The sequence below is a fragment of the Corvus hawaiiensis genome, chromosome Z (assembly GCF_020740725.1).
Source record: "Corvus hawaiiensis isolate bCorHaw1 chromosome Z, bCorHaw1.pri.cur, whole genome shotgun sequence".
Lineage (NCBI taxonomy): Eukaryota > Metazoa > Chordata > Aves > Passeriformes > Corvidae > Corvus > Corvus hawaiiensis.
In genome coordinates, this window is record NC_063255.1 from 6,575,007 (window position 1) to 6,600,980 (window position 25,974).

Sequence of the window (25,974 nt, forward strand, 5' to 3'; positions counted from 1 at the left end):
AGAGATCTCCGCAAGTGTGTGGAGGTCTGTGTATGATTGTCAGATAATCTTTCTGCATTTCTAACACTATCAGCAAGGTCATCCACCAAGGATTTCTAGACAGGTGACAGGCAGCCTTCCCCAAGGGTCTACTCTGGGATTTGTGGCATACAACAAGTTTAGATCACCAATGTGGTGATATTGCTGATGTTTATTTTTCAGGGTAGTTGAAAAGGGCATTCTTCAACAATTTCAAGAGAACCTCATGAGACTGAATGACTAGATAATAACTCAGCTGAAATTCAGGACACATAATAATAAAGTCAGTCTTAAGGGAGAAAAACAAAATATCTTAATTTCAAATCTAAGATGATGTTTTCCAAGCTGGCCACTACCACTCGGGCAAAATTTTGAGATTATGATAAATAGGTATTTAAATACATCAATTTAGTTCCCAGTAGAAAGGAGCAAACTGAATAACAAGAATTCTTGGAAAAGGAACAGAGACCAAAATCAAGACCATTATGTCCCTGTATAAATCCAGGGTTTATCCATAAATTGACTACTGTGTGTAATTCCATTACTATCATCTTCAGCAGCACATAATAGAAGAGAAGGGACACCAAGATGTTCAAAGGCATGGGTTGTTTCCCACTAAGAAACAAAAATTTTGGTTTTTATTGTTTCAGAGTCCTAAGTCTGAAAAAGAAACAACAGAGGAAGACCATGATAGAGGTCCACAAAAAGATGACACCCCGCAGGGACAGAGGCACTGCATCTGGCAGGCAACTCAGAAAAGGCATTTGGGGCCGGCTGTCCAGGAAGGGCATTGTAGCATCAATCATAAAAGAAGCAATTTGGCCAACCAAGGTCTGCAGAGAGAGATAATGCCTCATTAAATCAAACACTATACTCGGGGAAGAGATGACAAATTTCTGGCTATGCCCATCCTTCAGGTTATTTGGCATCTACCAGACTATACCTCTGGCGAGAAAATGTCTATTTCAAGGCCAGTATTGAAACGTCTTAAACCTTTCTCTTTTTCTAATGACTTGACTGCTATTTTGTTCACAGAGCACAGCAAACATCAGTTGTTTCACTGTCCTCACAGTGTCCGTGTTCTGGCTGAAGCCCACACAATTTAACTGAGGTGGGAATGGGAGCACACAGGAAGCATCCCCCCACACACCCTTCTCCAGCTCATTGCGTAGGGAGGGAACTGGAGCCTGTGGCTCAACATTACGTATCCCTGCAGCACTTACATTAGCATGAACACTAGCCAGTGCAGGAAACCTTAGTCACTTCTGAGTCTTGGTTCCTCACTCAGAGAATGTTTTAATGAAAAATAAAACAATCCAAACAGAAAGACTGCTTCCCACCATAACAGGAGTGTTTAACAGGGTGAAGATAGCAGGGCAGCTGTACATTCTCTTTTCTTCTTGTTGGCAAGACATACATGTAAGTGATACTATTCAGCAGTGTCTGTGCATCTGCTCATGCCACTGTGTCACAGGCTGATAAGGAAAGAATGCAGGAATCTAGGAAACTACTGTAGCTGAGCTCTCATTTGAGCTGCATGCTATGATGGTATCTTCTCTGATTTAAGGTCCAGAGCATTCAATTCTTATTATACACAATCAGGAAGCAGTCTGCATTTTCCCTCCTCTGTAGTAATTCAGTGGAACAAGAGCTTTTTATCTTACAATGTCTCCTCCTGGACACCTGGAAGAGAAATCTTTAACATAACAGAATGATAGAGTATCTGTTAAATGCAAGGCTACTGAGTACAAGTTATTTGTCCTTGTGCTTATTATTCTATTATTGGAAGTTAAATATGTTTGCCATGCACTGTTACCTCAGTGACCTAAAAAGCACATCAGTGGAGCTCTACCCACGTTGCTATCACCTGTGATCTCTCTGGAAGTCTCTTTCTGAAACAGCAGCAGCAAGACAAAGAAACAAGAACAACTCAATAGAATTAGTGGAACTGCCAGAATGCACACTGGGGGCAGAGTCATTAAAATGCTGGAGAATTAGTTTCAGTCTGGAAATTATCCGTGACCTAAATGCCTTTTATAGATTACCAATCCTAATGACGTTTTGCCTAATGGCACATCAAAAGCAGTTTTTCATCATTTGTAATTAATTGTTGAAAGCAAACACCCAAATGTCTGATAGCATAGCCTCAATTCTGTAAACCAAGGTAAGTGTTTAATTTTATTCACACAAGTAGCTCTTTTAACTTCATACATACAAAATTCCAGCAAAACAACTACATTCATCTGCACTCGCAAAATCAGAGCCAAGGATCATTGCCAACCTTCTCTCCTCACAAACCAAAACAGGTACTTTCTTTTTGTTCCAGAGCACATCTGGTAGAGACTGGATAATCTCCTTGTTGTGAGGTCACACTGGGGGAGTGGGAGTTGGGAGGGAATGTGTGGAAAGAAGGAGAGAAACAATAAAGTAAACTGTTGAGGTCCCTCCCCTGCCGTGTAGCCCTGGGAGAGGGGCCCTGAGGGCACAGACACGGGGTTTCCCTGCCCCTGCTCAGCCTCGTTCCCATTGGTTGGTTTGTGTCCCCTGCGCGGGCAGAAGGACCCTTGGGCCCGTGACTGGAACAGTTCCTTGGCAGAGCTCCGGCCATGCGGCTGGAGAAATAAACATCTCTGAAACAGCTAGCAAGAATCTGTCTGTCCATATATATTTCCTTTCCACGGGACTCCTGGTTTGATATATGCGTGTTGCAGGATCCCCACTGCAACAAATGGTGGAGATTTGAGAGCAGAACGATCCCCGATCCCTAAGCGACTGATTTGTGTGAGTAAACCCTGGAAACTTTGGATTCCTCTTCTTGGTTTTGCTTTGCTATTCCGTATCTAAACTATGGAGGAACCGTGGGAAGACTCTTGGCTCTCAGAGCCGCATATGGACATTTATCTTAAACTTAAAATGATTCTTGAACAACGATTTGTAAATTTTAGCTTGATTCAAGCTCAAAAAGAACTGAAACACTTCCTGGCATGGTTGTTTAAGAACTTTTTCTATGTTTCTTGGGATTTAATTCTTACCAAGGGCTTTTGGAAAACCGTTTGGACACAGTTAATATTGGAGTCAAAATATATGCCGATGGAAGAATATTTTCGTGAATATTATTTAGTTACTGAGACTGTTGAGCAATGTCAGCTGTGTCCTGGTGAAGGGAAGCGTGGCGCAGGGACCGTGCGGCCCAGGCCACGTGCACCGAGCGCTCTGAGAGCAGCAGCGAGGCAGTTCCCGCGTGCGGGCGGAGCCACGCGAGCCGCAGTGTCGGTGGCGGAGCGAGGCGCGGCGGGAGCAGCGGGACCCGGCGGGACCCGCACAGCGCAGCACAGTGCGTGGTGGAGCGAGCCCCGGGAACGCCCGACCGAGAGGGGCGGCGTGCGGGCGGCGGCTGGCGGCGATGGCGGTGGAACGGAGCCGCGCCCAGCCGAGACGCGCGCTGGAGCGGGGCGCGGGGGAGTCATCGCTCGGGGGCCCGGCCGAGACGTGGGTGCAGCGCCCGGCAGCGGCAGCGAAGCTGCGACCAGAGGAGGCGACGCACGGAGAACGGAGCGGCACGGCCCGGCCCGGCCCGCACAGCCCCGAACGCGACCCCGGGAAGAGCGCGCAGGCACCAGCAGCCCCGACAATTCCAACACGGGAGCGACCGAAGGAGAGAGCAAAGACGCAGCGAGACAGAAAACAGCAGCCACTCGGAAAAAGAAAAAAATCATAGTAACTAAGATCTTAGGGATAGTAAAATGGTATAATGTTAAGCAAAATTATGGTTTTATAACAAGGTGTGACAACCAGCAAGACATATTCGTGCATAGAACTGCTATTAAAAAGAATAACCCTGAAAAATGGATCCCAAGCTTGGGAGATGGAGAAGTGGTGGAATTTAATATTGTACTAGGGAGAAAAGGGTTACAAGCATCGCAGGTCACTGGGCCTGATGGTGTTCCTGTAAAAGGCAGTATATATGCAAAAAATCGTAGTCATGTTAGACAGTATCTCCATTGTAAGCCCCCCCTACAGTTTCCCTTTCCTAATCCCACCTTTCCCTTTTACCCTATGTCCTATTACCCCCAGTGTATTCCCAATCTGCTTTTTTCATCCATGGTTTCCCTCACAAAACCATGCTTTTGCCAATTGTTTCCCCAAAAATCCCTTTCCAATGCCGAGTGGGGGATGAAAAGGGGGAGGGAAGAAGTTAAACCCTCTCCTGCCTCAGTTTCCCCACAAAGCATGCTCAGAGTTCTGTCTCCCTTCTGTCAGCCCTAAGATGTTCCAGAGAATCTGTTTGGACATTTAAAGACTCAGGAGGGTGGCTTGTTTTGTTTTGAAACTGTTCTTGTTATGTTTATCCAGTTGTTTTCATTCTCCTTTTATTAAAATAAAACGGGTGAGGTGTTGGGGTCCCTCCCCTGCCGTGTAGCCCTGGGAGAGGGGCCCTGAGGGCACAGACACGGGGCTTCCCTGCCCCTGCTCAGCCTCATTCCCATTGGTTGGTTTGTGTTCCCTGCGCGGGCAGAAGGACCCTTGGGCCCGTGACTGGAACAGTTCCTCAGCAGAGCTCCGGCCATGCGGCTGGAGAAATAAACATCTCTCTGAAACAGCTAGCAAGAATCTGTCCGTATATATATTTCCTTTCCACGGGACTCCTGGTTTGATATATGCGTGTTGCAGGATCCCCACTGCAACAGTAAACATTTCACAACAATCTCCAATGAAAGCCAGATGGATTGGGTAAATATGAATTTCAACAGATTTTCCTCAGAGATGTTCTCCTAGCTTGAAAAGAGACACTGTGAGCTGATTGTTTACGGTTTGGATTTGTTGCATCTCAGCAGCTTCATCCTAGATATGTTCCATTTAACAGAAAGAAACAAAACAAAATCCATTTCTTAACAGAAAGTTACTTCCCAGAGGAATTAGAATGACAGAAGATACAAATTTGTCATATTCTGCCTTAGAACTATTCCTGAAGTTTTATTACTTTTCTTCCTTTCACATGCTCATTTGAAATTTAGTGTTGCTCTGTGAGGTTAAGCAGCTGCTGTACACAATTATAAGGATGACTACCTATCAGTAAGGTGCAGTGGTTTCTGCGCATTTTATACACAAGCAGCTATACGGCATTGGCCCAAGAGATATGAAACTTTAGGCAAGTAAAGAGTGCATGGAAATTAAATATCACATATATATCTGGGGATTTAGCAGCTGCATGCCTGGTCAGGGCTTCCCAGAACCACAGCCCAGCAGATAAAAGCATACACACACTGAAGTATTAACTGAACCAGAATCAACCACAGTAAGTTTCTGAGAGCAGATATTTAGTAGCTGCTTGTGAAGAGCTGAGGTATTCTTCAGACCTGCAAGCTTTTAGTCTGGGCTCTTACCACTAATTAAATATGTCAAAACTAGGTCCTTTCAGTAGAACAAATATAAACATAGGCTTACAAAAGAAGCCACAGGCCTATTGCTTTAAATGTTATTAGCGGAGGGGCATAGTTTGGCAGCCTGGGAAAGCATTTCATTAAAATACCCAGTACAACTTGAATGCTGGGCTGCATACAGTTATTGGCCTCTGCTCAGTCGAAACTGCTTTGCTACCAATTATTATGGCAAAGGAACATTGGCAACAACAAAGTCCTCAGATAGCTCTGAAAGTAGTCTCCTGCCTCTTCAGCTCCAGCTGCAAGTGCACCATGGGATTCTCATGGGTCCTTCTGCCCCTTTCAGGATGAGTTTGTTAGCCAAGCATCAGGGCCAAGTCTTTATCATCTGCCACCTGCCCTGGACCAGAGGCTCCCACATAGTGTTTTCCACCTTCACTCTTTGTTTCCATTCTGTTTCTGTCTTTCACAGACAAAAGAGATAAGGAGATCTTTGCTGTGAAAAGCTGAAGGCAGCCAAGCCCCACAATTTCAGCACAACGAGAATTATAACCCCCAGACCACCACCTGCACAGTGTCCTTCCAGACCACACTCAACTGCAGAAGAAAACTATTATTAAGACTGAAAAGCCAGTATGTGAAATGTACAGAACACCAGAATTTGAGTTACATTCACAGTGTAGTTGGGACACAAATGTTTTTACCTAGCCAAGACAAGTCTGCTGCTTTCATTCTCAGCGTTTTGGTTCTCAGCTTGATTTCAGGCTAAAAGCTGCTGTTCTGAAAATTACTATTGCCTTATTATTTGTTTTGTTTAAATATTTTCAGAACATTTTGTTCTAACTCTCCCCTATTCATTTTATGAATTTTTTCATAAAAAATAGGGTAGCAGATTGATTTTCACTTTAAAAAAATGAAAACAAAATCAAAAACCCGGATATAAGTTTTGCCTCTAAATGAAAAGAAAAAAGAAAAGGGACAATTGTGGGCAATTTTTGAAGTTTTTACCCAGAACTCTCTGATTGGAAGATGCTGTAAACCAGCCCTTTCCCTACGAACACTTTTGCTCAATCAGTATTTCTGGTTCTCCCTGTGGATGACATTACTTACTGCCCACTATTCAAGCCACACTCAGACAACATAATTATGTTGTTACTCTGCTGCTGAACTTTGTCGTTGTGTTCCTCATCCACACTGCCCCTTCCCAGGCTCCACAGGAGTATCCTGGACCTTTCTGCATGACCTTGCCCAGCTGTGACCTCCCCTTTTCCACCACAGTCAACATATTCTTGCCCCAGTTACATCTTTAAGACTATTTCATAGCCACTGCTTCACTTCTTTCTGCTCAAATACACAAAGGTATTTTTATTTCCCAAGCCAAGCTAACCATCACTCACTGGAAGTCTGCAGAGACAGAGACTGGGATGGAAAAACAGAAACCTGGAGAAGTGCAGCTGTCCCCAGCCACTCAAACCTCTTCCCATCCAACATTCCCTGCCTGTAGCATTCAGGTAGTCATGGGCAAAGCCTTCTGCACACCCTTCAAAACCCCCTTCAAAAACACATATACCTGTCAGCCTGAGGCAGACTCACGACACCCATTATTTCAGCCCATGCAGTTAAAGTCTGTCAAAGTAATAGGAAACTTAGTTGAAAAGAAATAAAAAGTCTTCTAATGGAAAGCGTTAAACAGCCTTAATAAATAATGTGAATTTTTGCTGCTGAAGGAGGGGACAGGCTTTCTACAACATAAGCCTGACTCCCTTTCTTAGAGGGCATTTTCCCATATTTTGCCTCTCTTCCTACATGTGTTTATTGTACTTCTTCCCACTCCTTTAGTCTCTCATGTTCCTTCCCAGGTTTTCAACAAAATCTCATCGAAACAGACAAAGGCCTGACTCACTCTCCTTTTCTGTGGGTGAGAACTCATTGTGCCATCTCAAGAGCAATGGCAGTCATGGTAACTGATGTCAGCTCTTCTATTTATAATTAGTTAATGGTTTTTTGGAATATAAACTAGCATATTTTACCTAAGAAGAATAAAAATTTCCTTCTCCTTTAAAGTGAGGATTAGAAGGAAGCTCTGCCATCTCTGGAGTATAGCAGCACACACAGCACAGCATGACTGGTGACCTGCTGCTAGCTAGGAGACAAGGCTGCTCCAGCATCTTCAAATCTCACTATTATGTTCATTAAAAAGCCTCCTTGGGGGTGATAGATAAGAAAAATACCTACTCTGGGCAATTAGTTATTATCTGATTTAATTAAAGGGCTGTGTGCTGATAACTACATGGACAATGGAAAACATCCACAGAAGTTGCTCATTCCCACACCTTTTTTCCCACCTCAGAAAGGTATTAGAAGCACATGTGAAACAAACAGTTCATCATCTCTAAAATGGAAAAGAGGTACTTTGTTCCATGAACTCAGTTAGCAATTGCAAAATAAAAGTGTCCAAAGAAATTTTGAGACCCTGATATATCTACCAAAAATCTGAAACTCAGAAATTAGGCTTGAAAATAATTTGCAGTGTACAGGTGTGAACTAAGGGACACCTAATAGTGACAGAAGTTATTGTGAATTTAAGGGCTCAGATACAGTACATTAAGATGAAAAAGCTAAATCAGCATAAATAGTGTATTACAAGAAAAAATCCTTTAAGTGTAGAGACCCAGCGGGGTGCAAGCTTTAAAGCAAGATTAACACTCCACCTTGAGCCCAATATGTACCAGAACCAGGCAAAACAAGAGATGAGTGCAAGTGGCATTTGCAAAACAAGGTAACCTTTTAGAAAACAACATTTCCAGTATTTCATTTTCACTACGAAGCCTGAGGCCCTGGGGATCAGTGTTTCCTCCATGGAGGGCCAGCCTCCAGGAAAGCAGGACTTCAATCCTGTGTTCAGAAAAGAGGCCGTCACTAGCACTGAGCCCTGCACGTCCTCCACCATCTGCTCCCTGTCCTGCCAAGGTCAGCACGAGGGTCAGGCAGAGGCACTGAGAGGCTTGAGCCAGGCCAGAGCAGGTCATATCATCACCTGGAACCCCACAACAGACTGTGTCAGGCAACTGACACGGAAGTTGTGGAAAATCAAAGGGTGAATATGAAGTAGTCCTGATCCGTTCCACTGGCTGAGAGCAAGCTCTTACCTGAGCTCTTCACAAACAATTATTACATGTAAGAAATCACCATATGCTGTCCTTTTGTTCTCTGCCTTCCCACCACATACTTTTCCTAATGACCCCGACTGCACAAATTGCAAAGAGATCTGGAAAATGAAGCATATAAAAAATAGTTAAACTGTCTTTGCTTTGTTTGATTTTAACTACTTTATTGCAAAATATTAAAAAGCCTGACTTTGAGTCCATTAGCTTAAAACAGCAGAAAACAAACAAGTGATGAGTTTTGTCAGGATGAGATGCACACGAAAGACCATTTCCATCAACCATGCAATTTCCAAACAACATGCTATTTGTGTGCATTTGGTATGCTTCCTTCCGGCTCGATTGGTTTCAGATGCACTGGTGATTTATGAGATGCTACACTGACGGGTCATGCTAACATGAAGGCATCTGGAACAGCTGCAGAGCCATACCAACAGCCTCTTTTCTGAAGAAAAAGAGAAAGTTCACCAGGAAGTGCATGTAAACAGGCTGTCTGAAAGCCAGGGAGACATTTTAAAAGATGGGTCAAGCAACATCTCACACTCACCAGAAGACAGAATTTCATTTTTCTCAGAAAAAAAATCAAGTAGGCTTGGGGGTTTTTTTCCCCAAATTAATGAGCTGAATCAGCTCACCAAGGGATCAAGGACACCTGAGCCAATTCAAGGGGCACTAGAGCATGGAGAACCATATAGCCAGCAGGCAACTGCTCCAGAAGTAAAATCCTTTCCTGATAGCAGTGATCTGGTAGATGTTCTCTGCCAGAGCCATGAAATTACACCCCCATTTGTATCTTAAACTCAGACTAGCAGAGATAATTTTGGCCAGTGAATGGATGAAATAAAAGGGGCTGTCTTCCAAACAGCAATATCTGGATGATCCAGGAGGATGGTTAATCATGCAGCACCAGAAGTTCCCAGGCAGGAGGATCAGCACAAAGCCAGGATTTTCCTGGGCAGTATTTAATACAGCTAGCTTCACAACAACCTCTACCACAAAGCAGAGCAGCGATAGGCAAAGGGTTTGCTGCTTCTCAGCAAATTGTCATTTCTGTGAAAAAATGGTGAAAAGGCAAAACTAAATAGACAGTAAGTTTTGAAGGTGTCTGCAATGTGCATGACTAGCAGCACCAGATTACAAAACCTTATGGTCCTTTGTAACACACTACTTAAATCAGTGCTGTTTTCTGGTATAAAAGACCTGGACCACAGACAACAGGAATCACAGGGCACACACAACCATAGAATATGCACAACAGGACCTGTCTGGAAAAAATTACACTATGAATTCTCAAATTAACATAACAGAAATGAGGCCCTTTCCCAGCTCCAGTGAAATTGTCATTGTACTTGCATAAAGTGTACTTTCCCCTCCCTAGCTCCACTTTTGCAGAAATTAGGACTCACTGATCAGTCTTTGAGAAGCATCCCATGACAAATCATTAAAATTTTCAAATCCAAAATTATCCTTTTATAGGCATGTGACACTTGACCTTAGCTCTTCATAGTCCAGGTGTTCTTTGCAACTGAACATTTTAAGTCACATAAAAAGCTTTTTTGGAACATTATTTTCCTTTTCACAAATGACAAGAGCATCTCTTGCTAGGGGGAGCTTACAGCATACACCTGTTCACTTGAACATGCAAACTTCGAAAAACAATGTGGAAAAAAAGACCTAATTTGAGTGCAAACTCTTTGGATTCATTCCTGTAATCCTGCAGACAGTAAACAAACCTCAGCACAGATCAGGTTTTACAAAGAATTCAGTGTGATTCCTAGAATTCAATGTGATTCCTAGAATTCACCTCCATAAATAAGAAAACCCAAATATAGAGAGTTCTTGTGCTCCCACCATTCCAGGAAGGATGACAGAGTTTAAAAAAAAGTTTAAAAAAACTGAAGTTTTTTGTGGAGATTTGATCATTTTTATAAATGCAGTGGAGAAATGATCCATTTCTGTGCCTCTATTCCCAAGTTTTCCGTCAACTGAGCAAGGGACAACTCTACAAGCAGGATTTTCAGCTGTTTACATCCACCCTGTGATACCTTTAGACACCATAGAGCTTTCACTGTGTCTGCTCAAACTGAAGTCCGCAACTAAACAAATAGACATGCAACCAGGCAGGACTAGGGAAGGACTCACCAGCATGTGTCCCTATCTCACATGAGTTGGTCTACTGTGGCCTTCAGTTTTATTTCAGACTCCTATGTCCAGTTCCTGCTATCCCTTTCAATTCTATGCTTGATTTGGAAATCAGAGTATCTATCTTTTGTAGCTAAATTTCCTTCAAGGAGGAAAGTAGCAGGGCAAGAAACCAACTCAAATGCAAGCATCCTAAAGGCATTATCTCCGGGATTATCTGATTTCAGTTTTAAGAAAAACAAAACAAACATGAGCTATTTTGACTCACAAAGATCATTAATAATCTTTAAACTTTTTGGTTGTCCTGCGGGTTGGGACCCACAACCATATTTCAAACGCCTTTCAATCATCTTGCCCTATATAAACAGAAGTCATACATTACAAGACTGTCCAAAGGGGAGTAAACCAGGAGCAAAAGGCACAGAGACTGACAGGAGAATTCAGAATACAGAATTCAGTTTCACAGACACTGACATATACTGACATGTCCTTGCACCCTTTTTTACTCCTTAAAGCATCTCCAAATCATTTTATTTCATAGACATCACTGGTCTCTCTCCTCTTTACTTGCCTTCATACTGTGCTACCATTTTGCCATGTATTCATGCTGGCTTTCATACCAAGCAAACTATTTTAAGAACCTCAGACCTTGATATAGTTGCAGGATGCCCAGAGCATAAAATTTCGTGCCCCTTTCTAAATCCCAGTAATGCTAGACCCAAACGTGATGTATTTCAAAAATACCATAAAGTCAACTAAGCACAAAAAACTGAAGTTATTTTTATGAACTTAAAATTCACCAAATCTACCCATAAGAAAAAATACCATGTTTGGACTAGGTCCAGGTGGGCACCCTGCCTCCCCAGCAGCCAGGAACAGAAGCACAAATGCAAGCAGAATGGCACCATATTGATAATTTCTGTGGACATCGTACCTACAGGCTTTCCTGAATCAGAGTTTGTGTATTCAATCTACTTCCATTAATTTGCCCAAGGCCTTCTTGAACCATCTTGGCTCAGCAGTTACTTGTTTTGTTCCAATTCAGCATCAGGTTGCTTTCCTAGTGCTGTTACAGAGAACAGAGGGCAAAGCTGGATTTCCATGGCTTCACCTATATTGAGCAGGAAAAAAAAAAAACAGCATGGGGAAAAATATAGGAATAAACAGCCAACCTGGACGTGAACCAAACCAGCAGGGTTATTTTGGCTGCTCTGTTTCATGTTCTTTGAACTTTTAGGACTTACTTTGGCATCTTGCTGCTTCACTTTCATGTGGGCAAGAAACCTGGCAGGAGAAAAGAGAGGGAATGACTCTCATTTCACTCTGAGATTTGGTTGAGTTTTGTGGCTTCAGGTGAAACCTGAACAAAAGAAAGAGAGTCTCAAATCATGCCCTCCATGCACTTCAGACATCACCAGTAACTCTAACCCTAATCAGTCTCAAAACAGGACTATTCAGACCTGGCAGCAGAGGATGAGAACTCCACTGCTTTGCTCTGTGCTTGCAGTCAGTGGGTGGGGAAGGGGAGTAATACCCATTCCCACTGTTCTGACCTTAGGTTCCTGTGTTGCTACAAACTGCTCTTGTCACCTAATTTGATACCATTGCAGTTGGATGAGCACATGTTGGTAAACAAAGCAGCAATGGAAGGGCAGCATCCTGTTTATATTTCACTGCAGGATGATTCATTTACAGTTCTTCAGCAAGGCAGAGTCTGTAATCATGCAAAAGGTCAGCAGTTTCTGCTAGGGCTTTTGCATTTAGTCAGATACTCCTTAGGTTAAAAAAAAATCTGGTGTTGATATAATCCTGTTGAACAATCTTCATCTTTCCTGGAAATCAAGAGTTTGACGTAGATGGAACTTCTTTAATTTAAGGTATGGAAAACTACTCCCAATGTTTCAAAGGAAGTTGATTGTTTCTGAGTACATCTAATGTAATCTGCCTGCAAACTGTACCTTCTGGTGGGCACTGGCAATGTGCCACCTCCCACAGATCTCCAAAACCAGCACTGCCAGACTTGCAAGGTGAAGGAACAAGAAGTCACCCTAAGCATTAATGTCCTCTATTAAAAGGGGCTGGGGGAAACACTGTCATTGGTTGGATAAATAATTACAACAGGAAAATAATCTAAAGCACTTACACTTCTAGTATAAAGCACATGGCCTTCAGGATCAGCCATTGAACTTCGGCATCAAGATATTGAACACAACATCCAGCACAGTAGGAGCTCAACTGTTTCTGATGAGCTATGATTTCTTCACACTTAGCATTTGCCTGAAATCTTATCTTCCACCCCAGTCACTGAGCTGTAGCTTTCACATGCATTATGTAACATCTTGCCATGGTGAGGCCTCACTGTGAGAGCAACACGTGTAGGCAGTGCTTGTCCCCCGTCTCTGCAGGAATATGCTTCACAAAATCCGTGCACGAGTTTCCAGATAAGTTATTGATTTAGAACTTGACACCAACTCCTAAATATAGCAAATTCTTCAAAGGTGTATCCTCTTCAAACACTAATCTTAGCTCACCTTTACCAGAATACACACAAGGAACAACCTTCCCCAGAGTCTGACCTTAAAATGCTGCATTATTTATATTACAATCAAATAAACATGGCCTCTGAGAAGGTTAGAGCTACTTACTGCTTTCCAAATACTCCCTCACAGACGTACTTTCAAGTCAAAGATGTTCTTAAATCAGTAACTACTTCAACAAGCCCTCAAGGAACTAGGATTTAATTATTACAGCACTAGCTCCTGATTAAGGACTTGTTTGAAAAATAGTTCATTAGTCTTCATTCACATCTGATTGACTGTGATGGAAGGGAGTAGACAGAGAGCGAGGCACTGCTTTCCCTGCACAATGCTTAGAGCATCAAATACATGTCTATTAGAAGAATTGTCACCTGCTTGTTTTCCACCTCTGCTATACCTTAACCCCTAAAACCTCAGATCTCTCCTTTTCTTGCTGGCTGAATTACTAGTAGTAGTTCTGTACAAGTCTGTCCAGATTGTAAAGATATTCACAAAAAATAGTGTTTCAGGAGCTGCTTCCAAAGAGTGCACAACATGAGAGAGGGACACCAGCATGGCTGTGGAAATAACCTGCTGCCTGTTATCCCCTTCGTTCCACTGCTATATAAAATACAGCCATCTTATAGTGACATGAAAAGTAACACTGTACAACTGCTAGTATCATATTAAGGATTGCTCATAAAAATGTGAATATAGCTCCACTTCAATAAACATTTTAATAAACAGAGTACATTTTAATAAACAGAATTTTACTTGCTCTGTGAAAATGGGTTTAATTCTTTTAAAAGAGTTTATAAGCTTTGTAAGCCAGGTTTATGCAATTGAATTATCACAGCCTAATTCGCCAGATTTACACTGGAAACCAAAAGGAAGGCAGCTGAAACTACCTCACTACTTAAGCAAGACAAAGGCCACTGAAACAGGAACTACAGGAATAAAAATTACGCAGGAGTACACCGGTCAATTTACCTGGCAGTGTTCCCCAGCATCAGCTGATGGTACCACAAACCCACAGGAAGGAGGGAGCCCCACACGCAGAGAGCCCAGGTGCCAGAAAAAAGTTTCCCTCTCTGGTTCCACCACTGCACACGTGAGCAGTTACCTTGCCTCCAGTTCCCCTATACCTGCCTATAACCTCACTTTGAAGATGATACATACCCTGGAGCTGGCTCTATTTTGATGGACAATTCCATGAGAAAATGAGAAGGAATTCTGTAGAAACGTCAGGAAGACTAATTTTCTTCATGCCCTAGCACAGCAGAAATGCAGAGCTAACATGTTTGTCCTCCCAGTTACTTCTGTACTTCTTCAATTTGGATAATATTCACTACTTTAGGTCAGACACTAGTGCTGCTTTCAAGCGAGTGGCACATCTTGCAAACAAAATTCTTCATGTTATTAATTCCAGGGAATTATGCCTTGAATAAATGGTAGCAAGCTGTCTGGGAGCAATACCTCTCCCCTGCCCTTGTTGAACAGTGCTTGACATTACCAGGTCTTTAGCTTGTTTTAACACACAAGCTTTTCACCTGCTGCTGATTCCAACCATTCATAAGTTTTTTTGCCAAACTCTAGATGTTGTTTTGTTTTCCTAAATATCCACTTGCTTGTTTGTCCTGGCAAAAACATTCCTGTGTTCACAGTTAAACTTTCAAGAATCTGGAGGAATCTAAGAGACAACCACCTTTTTCTCCATGATCTCAAAGTGATCGCATCAGCAGCTGCTACCACTCTGCTGGACGTAGGTTAGACAGTTCTTCCCAAGGGCTGCTTCTCCCCCTCTCCTCCTCCCTAAGGATCAATTCTCACACTCCTGACAACACAGAACTATTGGATATCTTGACTCAGGAGAGCAGCTTCATCTGCAAAAGGACGACCTCTGAGGTGGTCAAATGTCAGGCCTGCTAAAACTTTTCCTACAAATTCTATACAAAGAAAAGGCTGTTCCTCTGCCTTCCTATCCACTGTTCTTCCAGGCTGCTTCCCTTGGTTTGTGTGCTTTTCTTGCCAGTGATAAACATAGGGGATGGACTGATAGCAGTGAACACAGGCAGCTCTCCACTGTCAGTAGTTGTTTAGCACTTAGCAATCACCAAAGGCTTAGCAGGGTGGCCACACTCATACAACACTGTACTGGCACTGAACCCTTTCCCAGCACTGCTGGGGCTCTGGAAGGGCAGCAGCCAGAACCAACACACTGCAAAGTCCAGGGTGGCTTGCAGATTTCTGTGGGCAATCACATTTGAGGTACACAGAGGCTTTCACACTGTCCCTACAGCAGCAATAACAGGGAAAATCTCAGAGCAGCAGGGTGGGCTGGCAGCTCTGAACCTCCCCTGGGCAGTTCTGTATAGCAGAACTCGATGCCAGGGCACACAGCATTTTGGCAGAGGTCACACGGGTTGTGGCATGTGGGGCCATGCACAGCCCCACTGCTGCCCCTGAGTCACAGTGACACACAGCCCCAGCAGTGGCACCACAGAGCCTGGAGCCCAGGGGCACTGCCTTGGGGGTGACCCCCAGCAGAATGTGGGAACTGCAAGCCCAGGGCCACATTACTCCCACAGGCAAGAGCAATCTTGAAGAATTTTAACCCATTGCCCATCCTTGGGGATATTCAAAAGCCATGTGGACATGATCCTGAGTAACCATCTCCAGGCAGCAAGGAGGCTGGGAAAGATGACCTCCAGCAGTCCCTGAAAGCATCCACCATTCTATGATTCTGAAATTTGAAGTTCTGTTGGTTCCTACTGAAGAAAGCTGTGTAAATCCTGTTCAGCTATATATAATATTCATAAAAATTATGTGACCAACTCCACCCAGAGCTTTTGTTGAGCATTGTAGAACCAGAATAAAAAAGATATTAAAACTCATAAAACACAAATCAGTATACTTATATGAACATTGCCAGCTGACCTTAGAGCCAAGAAAATCTTGATTTCCAGTAGAAAAGAAATATGGTTTAATCAAGCTGTCCCTGCATGGCTGAAAATTAAATATTATTCTGATGCATGAGAACTTTGCAATTTATAAAACATGTGTGTAGGAATACTGCAGAGATCCAGAAAGAAAAGTGAAAATTGTTTAAATCAATTTGAAAATGCTCAAAATCAGTAAGATATGAAGTGAATTACTTGCATTGCTCAATAAACAGAAGAAAATGAAGATTTAAGACCTGCAGGTAACAAGTTATAGAAACATTGGTTAAAAAAAAATTGCTTTGCCCCTACCCTTTTATTTTGTTCATGTAATGTTTGGAAAGAATATAATAAATAAAGTCAACACAAAGCTAATTACTACAAAAGTGTACTTACATTCCATTTAGGAAAGATCTGATACACGAAAGCCAAAAACTGCTGATTGCTACTTTTGTTTCCCAAATGTAAACACAAGCACGCTGTAAGGTCTTTAAAAACCAACAAACAAACATGGATGAGTTCATTGGACTGAGTGTTCACTTCAACCACAGAATATATTAATCTGCATTTACAAACACTGTGTGAGAAGAGTTCTCTGTTTCTCAATTACAAACTGTGTTTTTTAGACATACAGTAAATAACCTTTGGAAGGGTTGCCTCTGATTTCCTTGCATAGTAAGCCAATTCACTGCTCAAACATAAATATAAATCACATATTTCAGGAAAAGAAAATTGGTTTTCTTGAAAAGTCCTGAAAAGCTGAACCATTTGTCCTGTCCTTGGTGGGTGGACTGGCATCAGTGGGCCCCAGCAGTGACCCCAGCAACAGCCTCGTGCCCTGCAGTGCTCCTCATACATGGGAAAGGCATGGCAGAGGGACAGACCAGCCTCCCTGCTCTGAGGGGAACTGCTTGATATACTTAAAAGTCAGTGTGGGGTTTAGTAATACTGAAAAATGAGTGGCCAACACAAGAACTAGCCACTGAAGAGATGTTTTTAGGGAGACCTGCAGGTATTACGCCTGCACAGGTGCCATCTGCAGGTGACTGAACAGGTAAGTCAGGGAGGAGACAGCAGAGTTCCACCCAATCAGCTCTTCCAGATTGTCATTTAGATTTATTCATTCCATACCTACCACACTTGAAAACAACCTGTGAGCACTCAGGCCTTAGAAGAGAGCTTATATTTTGCTTCATCAAGGCAGGATTTTAATCAGTAACAAACATAGACAGTAACTTGTTATTACTGTCAGGAGGTAGTCCAAGCCTGGAGGGAGGATAAGGGTATAGTCTGCTTACATTACACAAAGCAGCACAAGCGGCAGTGAGACACTCACTCAAGTTGTGTCAAACCAGGCACCTTCAGCAACAGCTGCAGGTCTGCCCACTTCAGCAACCTATGTACCTTACTCTCACCTCCAGAACCTGCTGCATGCTTACATCACATCATATAGTGACATTTATGAGACAGTTAGTTACCTCTCCTGTATTTCAGCTTGCTCAATTGTCCATCCACTGTACACCCAAGTGTCTTCCTTCAAGCACCTCCTGTCTCAGCAGCCTGATCCCTCATATTTTGATGTGCTTTATGTATTCTGCCTTTACCAGTAGAGCAACATAGACTACAAAATGTTCTTTCCTATAAAAAGGAATGATTTGGGCCCGACTTACAGGCAATGAAAATGATTTAATGGGTCTGGAGCTGTTAGAATTTCCTCTGCCGTACAGCTCTGCCTCAAGCACTGCGGCAGCGATGCCATCTGCTTACAGCAGCGTGATGCACCCACTGCGCACGCCCCAGCCTGTGCACCATCGCTGTCACCACCAACCTGTGAAAGATGTGATCTGCTCTGCCTCTGGCATGATTGAGAGAAACCCTCAGATTTGAAACACTCAGGGTATTGCTGCTGAGTGAAGGGAGAACTGGAACTCCCAAGTTCTTCTTACAGGGCAAAAAAAGCAATTGAAGAACTGGAAGAAGATGAGGGCAGAAGATTTCTTTCCAATTACCCTTTGCAAGTGTGTTTTGGTTTGGTTTTTTTTTTAAGGCGTGAAAGTCTGGGCCCTGATTTGAATGGTGACCAAAGTGGAGGCTTGCATGAGAGATAGAGCAAAAACTCTTGTGTGGGCAGTTGGGGGATTAACTCCTCCAGTACAGAAGTAACAGGAGAAAGGTCTACGGATTTATTTTCCCATTCTTGGATGAATACCCGATGTTTTCCAAGGAGATGGAAACAACAGTGGGCACCTTTATTTCACTTGTACCTGCATGAATCCCCAAAGCCCTACCAAAGAAGAGCTTTGTGCTGTGTAAATACTTGACTTCCATTACACATGTAGCCATTGATTTTTATTTATAAAAATGCTTAAGCATCTCTCTCACCCCACAGAGCAGGACAATGTGCCCGCAACTACAAATGTGACTGAAGAACTGAAGGGCATTTAACCAAGGACACAAACACCTGCAGCATCTCCTTCTCCAGCAGTGTGATTAAAGAAGAAACTAGGGAGGAGTGTTGCCTGTCTCCCCAAGCAAGAGAGGCACTATCACCTCATATCCACAGGGGCAGGCTGGCACATTAATACATGTTATTGCCTAACTTCCTTAGGTCTGGATAACTAAAGGAAATTTTCTTCTAATTAGAAGTCTAAAATCAAGTTGTGAAGTCTTGTTTTCATTCATTGTATTTGTTACTCCCACTGGTGAACAGCAAGGGATTTGCTCTCCATCTCTGAAAAATGAGGCAATTACATGTCCAAATAAAGGTGCTTAATGCTAGCCCCTCAAAATTGAAGATTTTTGTCCAAAAGCCACAAAAATTGTTAGAAGTGCTCATGGCTCATTTCCAATAAGCATGCATTGGCACCAGAACTGCAGGGCAAGACAGAGATTAAATCTTCTTACAAAAATCCAATGGAAAACTCCTAGAAGTGAGCTGCAAGTTGCAGACTATAAAAAGCCATGTCATCCCAGCTCTGAAGAGATGCAATCTAGCTGCAAATAAAAAAATGACAGCACGTCTCAACTATCTCTCTTCTGTCCTCTAGTGTCAGCTTTTAGTGATTAACAGAATCAGAATAAGCCTTTTTCTGTTGTCCATTTTAACTAGTTTTTTTAAAGCAAAGAAGTACCTGTCCTACTGCGAACTGGCAAGGACACGTCTCAAAAGAAGCCAAGTTTTAACTGAGAAACATCACCTTTACCCAAACCTAACTGCTAACTTTCAGACAGCATCACTGCAGCACATAAGGCAACCTGCAAACCTCAAATAGGGGATTTACTTCAGGGGAGAATCACAGCAGAATAGAGAACGCAACCGATTTTAGTTCCGTCTTTTCTTTAAACTAATTTTCTTGCACGCACAGAGTTTGTGTAGCTAAAAATATGTCAGAACAGTCTTTCCCTCCTTGATTTACAACAGACCTATCCATGCAGGCTGTTCTGCTTAAAAACATTTCTAGCCAAATTCCAATTTAAAACAGACTGCCATTTCACACATTTCATGAGTACAGGCATGTATTGTACCAAAGTCGGGCAGTTCCATGAACAGTGTAATTGTCTCTACATTTAGGTGCTGGCGCAGTAAAATATTAAAAACTCCTAGAATACTTAATTACACTAGTTGAGAAAAACAACACCATATTAATAGTAGTTGCACAAAAGCTGTGGGCAGAGCAGGAGCAGAGCAAGCAGAAGATCTCCAGCACCATCTTCTGGCTCCTAGAGCCTGCAGGCACCACTGCAAAAACCTCCCTTCTGCTCGAATGACATCAATAGACCCAGGCAATTAATAAACACATAGAGGGGAGTGACAGGGTGCTAGTGCCCTCTGCAGCACTGACTTATATATGTTATCCTATTGTTTTGAAAATTTCAGGAAGAAATTTCAACGGTAGAAGGATCGTTCCTCACACTCAACATACATTGACACATGATGAAAACAGCAGCCAGAATATTGCTGCTGCTGGACACCCCTAACCTTAGCACTGCTATGAAATATCTTTCCCTGGTTCACAGAGCTCCCTGCATCCTTCCATGGAGCACGGGGTCAACCCACTGACCACCCAGCTCCCCCACACCAGGTCCCTCAGCTCACCTCCCAGGAAAGCCAACAACACCACGTCCCCTTGTCACACCACAGCTCTGCCAAGATTGCCACCGTTTCAGAGGTCATCAAAAAGGTACCAGCTTTGCTGAGGCTTGCTACATATTAGCTAATAAAGTCTGTGTCTACCCTGGTTTGGTAAATCCTAATAGTTACATCATATAGCAGAGAGAGGGGTTCTATCATCCTTTTAAAACAAAATTAACAGTGAAATAGTGGCAGTACCAGTCTCCTTTGCTCAGCTTCCCTGCCTCCCTTATCCACATAACCACCAAGCAAAACTCACTGCTCAGCCAGAACTATTTCACCCACATTTCCTCCACTTGCTTCCACGTTTACTGTTTAACAGGGCTTAAACACCATTAAAGTACTCAGACATCTGCTCATCTACTTACTGGTATTTGCAGCCTGTGCCAGGTACAGGCTGCCCTATGAAACAGTAAGCACCCACTTTCCATCAGTCACAGAACCACTGAATAAAGCTGAGTTGAAAAGGACGCACAAGTATCTCAAAGTCCGACTCCAGGCCCTGCACAGGACACCCCAAGAGTCACACCATGTGCCTGAGAGCATTGTCCAAACACTTCTTGAACTCTGTCAGGCTTGGTGCTGTGACCACTGCCCTGGGGAGCCTGTCCCTGTGCCCAACCACCCTCTGGGTGAAGAATGCTTTTCTAATATCCAACCCAAACCTCGCTTGACACAACTTCAGGCCATTCCCTCAGTCCTGTCACTGGTCTGTCACTGGTCACCACAGGGAAGAGATCAGTGCCTGCCCTTCCTCTTCCCCTCACAAGGAAGTTGTAACTGCAATGAGGTCTCCCCTCAGTCTCCTTCAGGCTGAACAGAACAAGTGACCCTGCTGGTCCTCATACGACCTCCCCTCAAGGCTCTTCACCATCTTTGTTGCCATCATTTGGGCTCCTTCTAGTAGTTAAAATACCTTTCTTATCCTGTGGCACCCAAAGCTGCCCCAGCACTGGAGGTGAGGCCGCCCCAGTGCAGAGCAGAGGGGACAATCCCCTCCCTTGCCCGGCTGGTGATGCTGTGCCTGATGCCCCCCAGGACACGCTTGGCCCTCCTGGCTGCCAGGGCACTGCTGCCTCCTGTTCAACTTGCCACTGACCAGGACCCCCAGGGCCCTTTCCATGGCACTGCTCTCCAGCCTCTCATTCCCCAGTCTGTCCATACATCCAGGGCTGCCCCATGCCAGGTGCCCAGAATCCCACCACTTTCCCTTGCTGAACTTCATATGGTTGGTCCTTCTCCTTGCAGCTTCTCTTCCCCCAGGCAGGTTTCTGAGCTGGAGTGTCACCAGCTGCCCTCATGGCTCTCTCCCTATGTGCTCCCACAGCCCCACCAGGCATATCAGGCCCAGCTCCTCATCCACAGCTGCAGCACTGCCAAAGCCCCTCTACTCAGCACAGCCAAGCTGACCATCCTTCATTTTGCCCATCTGTTTCTACCACCCAGCCATGAGAGCTATGCCTCTGCAGAGTCCTCTTCATCCTTGGTTATCACTATTACTTTAGAATCTGCTTTCCACTACTCAGAAGATTCTACTCCAGCCTTATCTCTCTACCCTCACTCCTTGAAGCCAGCTCTACCTGTAGTTGCTACCTGCCTTTGGGCATTTGGGAAAGAAGCCAATGAGTCCTAGTGCGTGAAGGTGTCTTGGCTGTGTCCTGCTCCCTTGGTCCAAACAGAGCAGCTTCTGAGCAGGTTCTTTTGCTACCAATTGGCTGTCTCTGCACCACAACATCTAACAAAAATTCAAAGGTGAATCCATCTGCCTTTCAGAAGTTTTAGTAGCAGCCAAAAATTCAAATACAAAACAAAACAATAACAAACCAGGAAAAAACTAAACAAAACCAAACCCCCAAACAAACAAAAAAACCCCCAAAAACCAATCAACCAACCAACTACAAAAAGTGAAGGAAAATGAAGGTTTAACCTGCATTGTAACTGCCCAGTGTTGACCTAGGCCAGACTGTGCATAATTTTTTTTATTCTGTTTCAGTCAAGTACCAGTTCCCCCTACCTCCTCAGAGCACTCTGGCCTCTCTCCCCACTCCTACCCTACTCTAGCAGTGATGCATCTTTTAGGTAAGGGCACTTTTACACCCCAGGTTACTTGGAGGAATCAGTGGACAACTTTAATGTAGTTTTTTTTCAGCAAAGATAACTGGCTTCTTAGGCCTTAAGAGAGAGAAAGGCCCTGTACAAGTCAGTGAGGGAGGCCTCTGGTCATTCTGGAAGAGGTGAAGGATCCCAAGCTCCCCACCATAAACTGAGGCACCCTCCATGCCAGCAGCAGGCAGAGAACATACTCTCCATCAACAGTGGATCAGAAAAATCAGTAAGTGACTGATCATTCCTGTTTGCTTTTGAAGAGGGCTGGAACAGGGAACCAGAAACACACGGTTCTCTGGCAATAAAGCCAGGAAGATGAAGAGAAATGGTAGTGACTTCAAATCATGCATGCATGCAGCCATCTGTGATTACCATCACTGAAGTCAAGCTCTGTCAGCCCACTACTGACAAATTACCTCCAAAGCTTACCAGTATCCACTAAGGAAATGGGCAAGCTTAGCCACCAGCTTCTCAATCCTTTAAGGCAGACACCTGCTCAAGTAGAAAAACTAGAGAACTTCTTCTGGGAATGGATCATGGTTTACATATGAGAGAAGAAAGAGGCCAAGACACTACTTAAATTGCTCTGGGAAAGGAACAAAGCCAAAGACAGATGAAGTTTCATTTTTAAATACTAGAGAATCAGATTTCATTCTTCTCTACCATCATCAAGCACTGAACAAAAGGGAGGGGAGCTGTGCAATAAAGTGCTTTCATACATTTTATGGAAGTACACTACAAAAACCAAAAATTGCTTCGAGTGACATTTCCCAAGAAAATAAAAAACTGAGAGTTCCACAGTAAGTGACTAAAAGTTTCTTAAGGTGACACAAAAGATGACAGATACTCTACTCAGCTTTATCATAAGTAAATATAACATAAGGGAATCCAATTCCTCAGTGGAAATACCAAATCTCACCCATTCCCACAGTGCCGTGAGGGCAAACAGAAGTGACAGAGCAGGCAGATAACCATTTAAGCCAGGGGCCAGCCAGACCTCTGAGGAATCTCTGAACTGGCAGAATGGACCACTGAACGGGACCAGAAATTATTCCACATGTATCAGCAGACACAAGAGAAGAAACTACACAGAGAAAAGTTACAAAGACTGCAAAAGTGTTTCACTCTACAAAGCAAAACGACTGCCCAGTTCCTGTTAAACTTCTTTGATCACAGCTCATTATAATCAGTGCTTCCATTACCAGTTTCAGCATATAAACTAGCAAAAAAGCAGTACCAAGTATGACTAGTATTTCTACTTTCCCTAAAGAGAATTTTCTCAATTGCAACTTGTAAATTTCCAAAGTCCACACAATTTTAACGCAATTCTTCTGTAATTATATTATCTTCCCAAAGAGTTAATTGCTGAGGTGACACTTACTACTAAACTGAATAAAGAAGGGAGGGAAAGGCTACAACGCTCTCTGAGAAATGCCAAGGCATAAACCATTTTCACTTAGTATTAAAATAGCACATCCACATTTCACTACATAATTAGGATAGGCAGAACATCCTATTGATACTACGTGAAAACCAGAGAGCGAACACAGGACACTAACATGTCAAAGTCAGTTAAAAAAAAACTACAGGAGAGGGGAAGGAGAAAGGTGTATAAGGCATGCAGGTAGGAAAAACATCATTACAAATATGGCTGTTTACTTTTTAAAAAAAGAATCGTTTTCATCCTCTTGAGATTAGAAAATGGGAGTATTTCAATACACCATGCTAAAATTAACTACATCAACATTTGCAAGCCTCTTCTAATACAAAAACTGGCCTCTTGAAAAGAAATATCTATTTAAATTAATAATAAATAAAAAAAGGGAAACATACCAACTTTGGCCCAAAATTATGCCACCTTATAAAAAAAGTATTTTCCTAAAGAAATATGGACAAAATCTCAACTTTACAAATATTTTTTGCTTTCAAGTTCTAAACTGGAAATAATTTACTATAGAATTCAAAAACATCTTGAAAGGGAAGTGTCTATATATATATATCTGCTATGTTATAAACATATGTGACATCCCCGAGAGCAGTTGTGCTTATGAATTAATGTTACACAGCTTATACAACTGTGGAAAATATTTAAAAACTAAAATAAACCAAATAAAACTATAAATAATACAATATTGTTTTTTAAATGTGAGATCATAAAGAAAAAGTCTGACACAGAATAAGCAAAACAGGTGGTTATTGCACACATATACTTCTGCTGCTATAAAAGCAAGATCTGGTGATGCAAGTATTTTTACCTTGTTCTGAAATACAGAACTGCATTGCTGCCAGAGTACATGTAATATAAATGCAAACAAAACTAAGCAGATCTAAAAACAATACCCATGATGCTATGCACTGAGACAATACTCCGTAAATCAGTTTATTTCCCATGTAGTGGACAAATCCAGTCAGTGTAACGATTTTTCTGCATGTTGAATCGTAAAATCAAACTGCTTATTTTCCCACAAGTCACTGTGAGAAATAAGGGTCTTGCAATACCCCCTTAAAGCTTTCAATTTAAAAGTTAATTCTAGAAATTTGGAACTGTAACATCAGAGTCTTTTGCCATTAATAACGACAACACTACAAATGGCTAGAGAGCAGTTATTTGTAGAACAGTTCAACAGCTCAATTAAGGAAAAGAGTTTTAGTGCACTTTGCTCATTTTAGCCAACATGCTACATTGCCCATTTTGTGTACAAAGTGGACTCACTGATCTCCACTGTAGGAAAGAAATCATTTGGCAAGCAAAACACTGTGTCAAGTTGCGCTTCTTCTCCTTAGACATTTTAAGACAGAAGCTTTCCAAGACATTACACAATTCTTTGCTTTTATTATTAAGTGAGAAAGTCTGATTTGTAACACTGTCACACTGCTAGTCAGAAATGCTTCGGTGATGAAAGTCAATGCTGGATGAACCCAAGGCCTCATTCTACAACATTCATTTACAGAGAAATTATAGTGATTTTCAACACACCCAACAAAACATTCTTTGCTTCCTTCACAGAAAAATCCAATCATTGTCCCTGTAGTGGGCATGTAACTACAGAAACTATAATTCTTGTTTTTCGGACAACACATCCCCAAATCTTCACGAGAACAAATGGGCTTCTACAGGTGTTACAGAAGTCTTCACACATCATCATCATCAGATGTATCACTGCTGCTCGTCTCAGAATCCTCATTCTCCAGAGCAAGTTTGAAAGTGCTGTTTTTCCAGGGGCTAAATTTAAAATTACAGATGAGGCCATTTTTCAAAATGCCGTTTTTCCGAAGGCCATTTTTTTGTAACTGAAATGTGAAAACATGATACATTTAGAGAAAGAAAATGCCAAACACAACCATCTGTTGCAATTCAACACTTTGCATCTTCACCTCTGGGCTACATTGGATCCACAGCTTTTCAGATACACACACAAAGGATAACTCCCCTGCAAGCCTTCACTCCTGGCCAGCCACCTGTATCCACATGTCTCCAGTTGTGCTGAACTCCTGCAGTCAACGAGAGTTCACCCTGTTCTCACCCACGTCCCCACACATCTTGGCCCACAGATCCCTCCTCCCAAATGGTCTCTC

General features: G+C 42.8%; 1 protein-coding gene across 5 annotated transcripts in view; it reads right to left on the reverse strand.

Annotated features, from left to right (window-relative positions):
- Nucleotides 1–24,575: 24,575 nt before the first annotated feature.
- The window catches only part of GPBP1 (GC-rich promoter binding protein 1), a 38,025-nt gene continuing 36,626 nt past the window's right edge, over nt 24,576–25,974 (reverse strand). For 4 of the 5 annotated variants that reach the window (XM_048291070.1, XM_048291066.1, XM_048291068.1 and 1 more), the window contains one exon: nt 24,576–25,689. In XM_048291070.1, coding sequence (XP_048147027.1) covers nt 25,531–25,689 — 159 coding nt within the window. In that variant the 3' untranslated portion in view covers nt 24,576–25,530. The remainder of the gene's footprint in view (nt 25,690–25,974) is intronic. The other variant, XR_007200845.1, reaches the window with a different exon arrangement.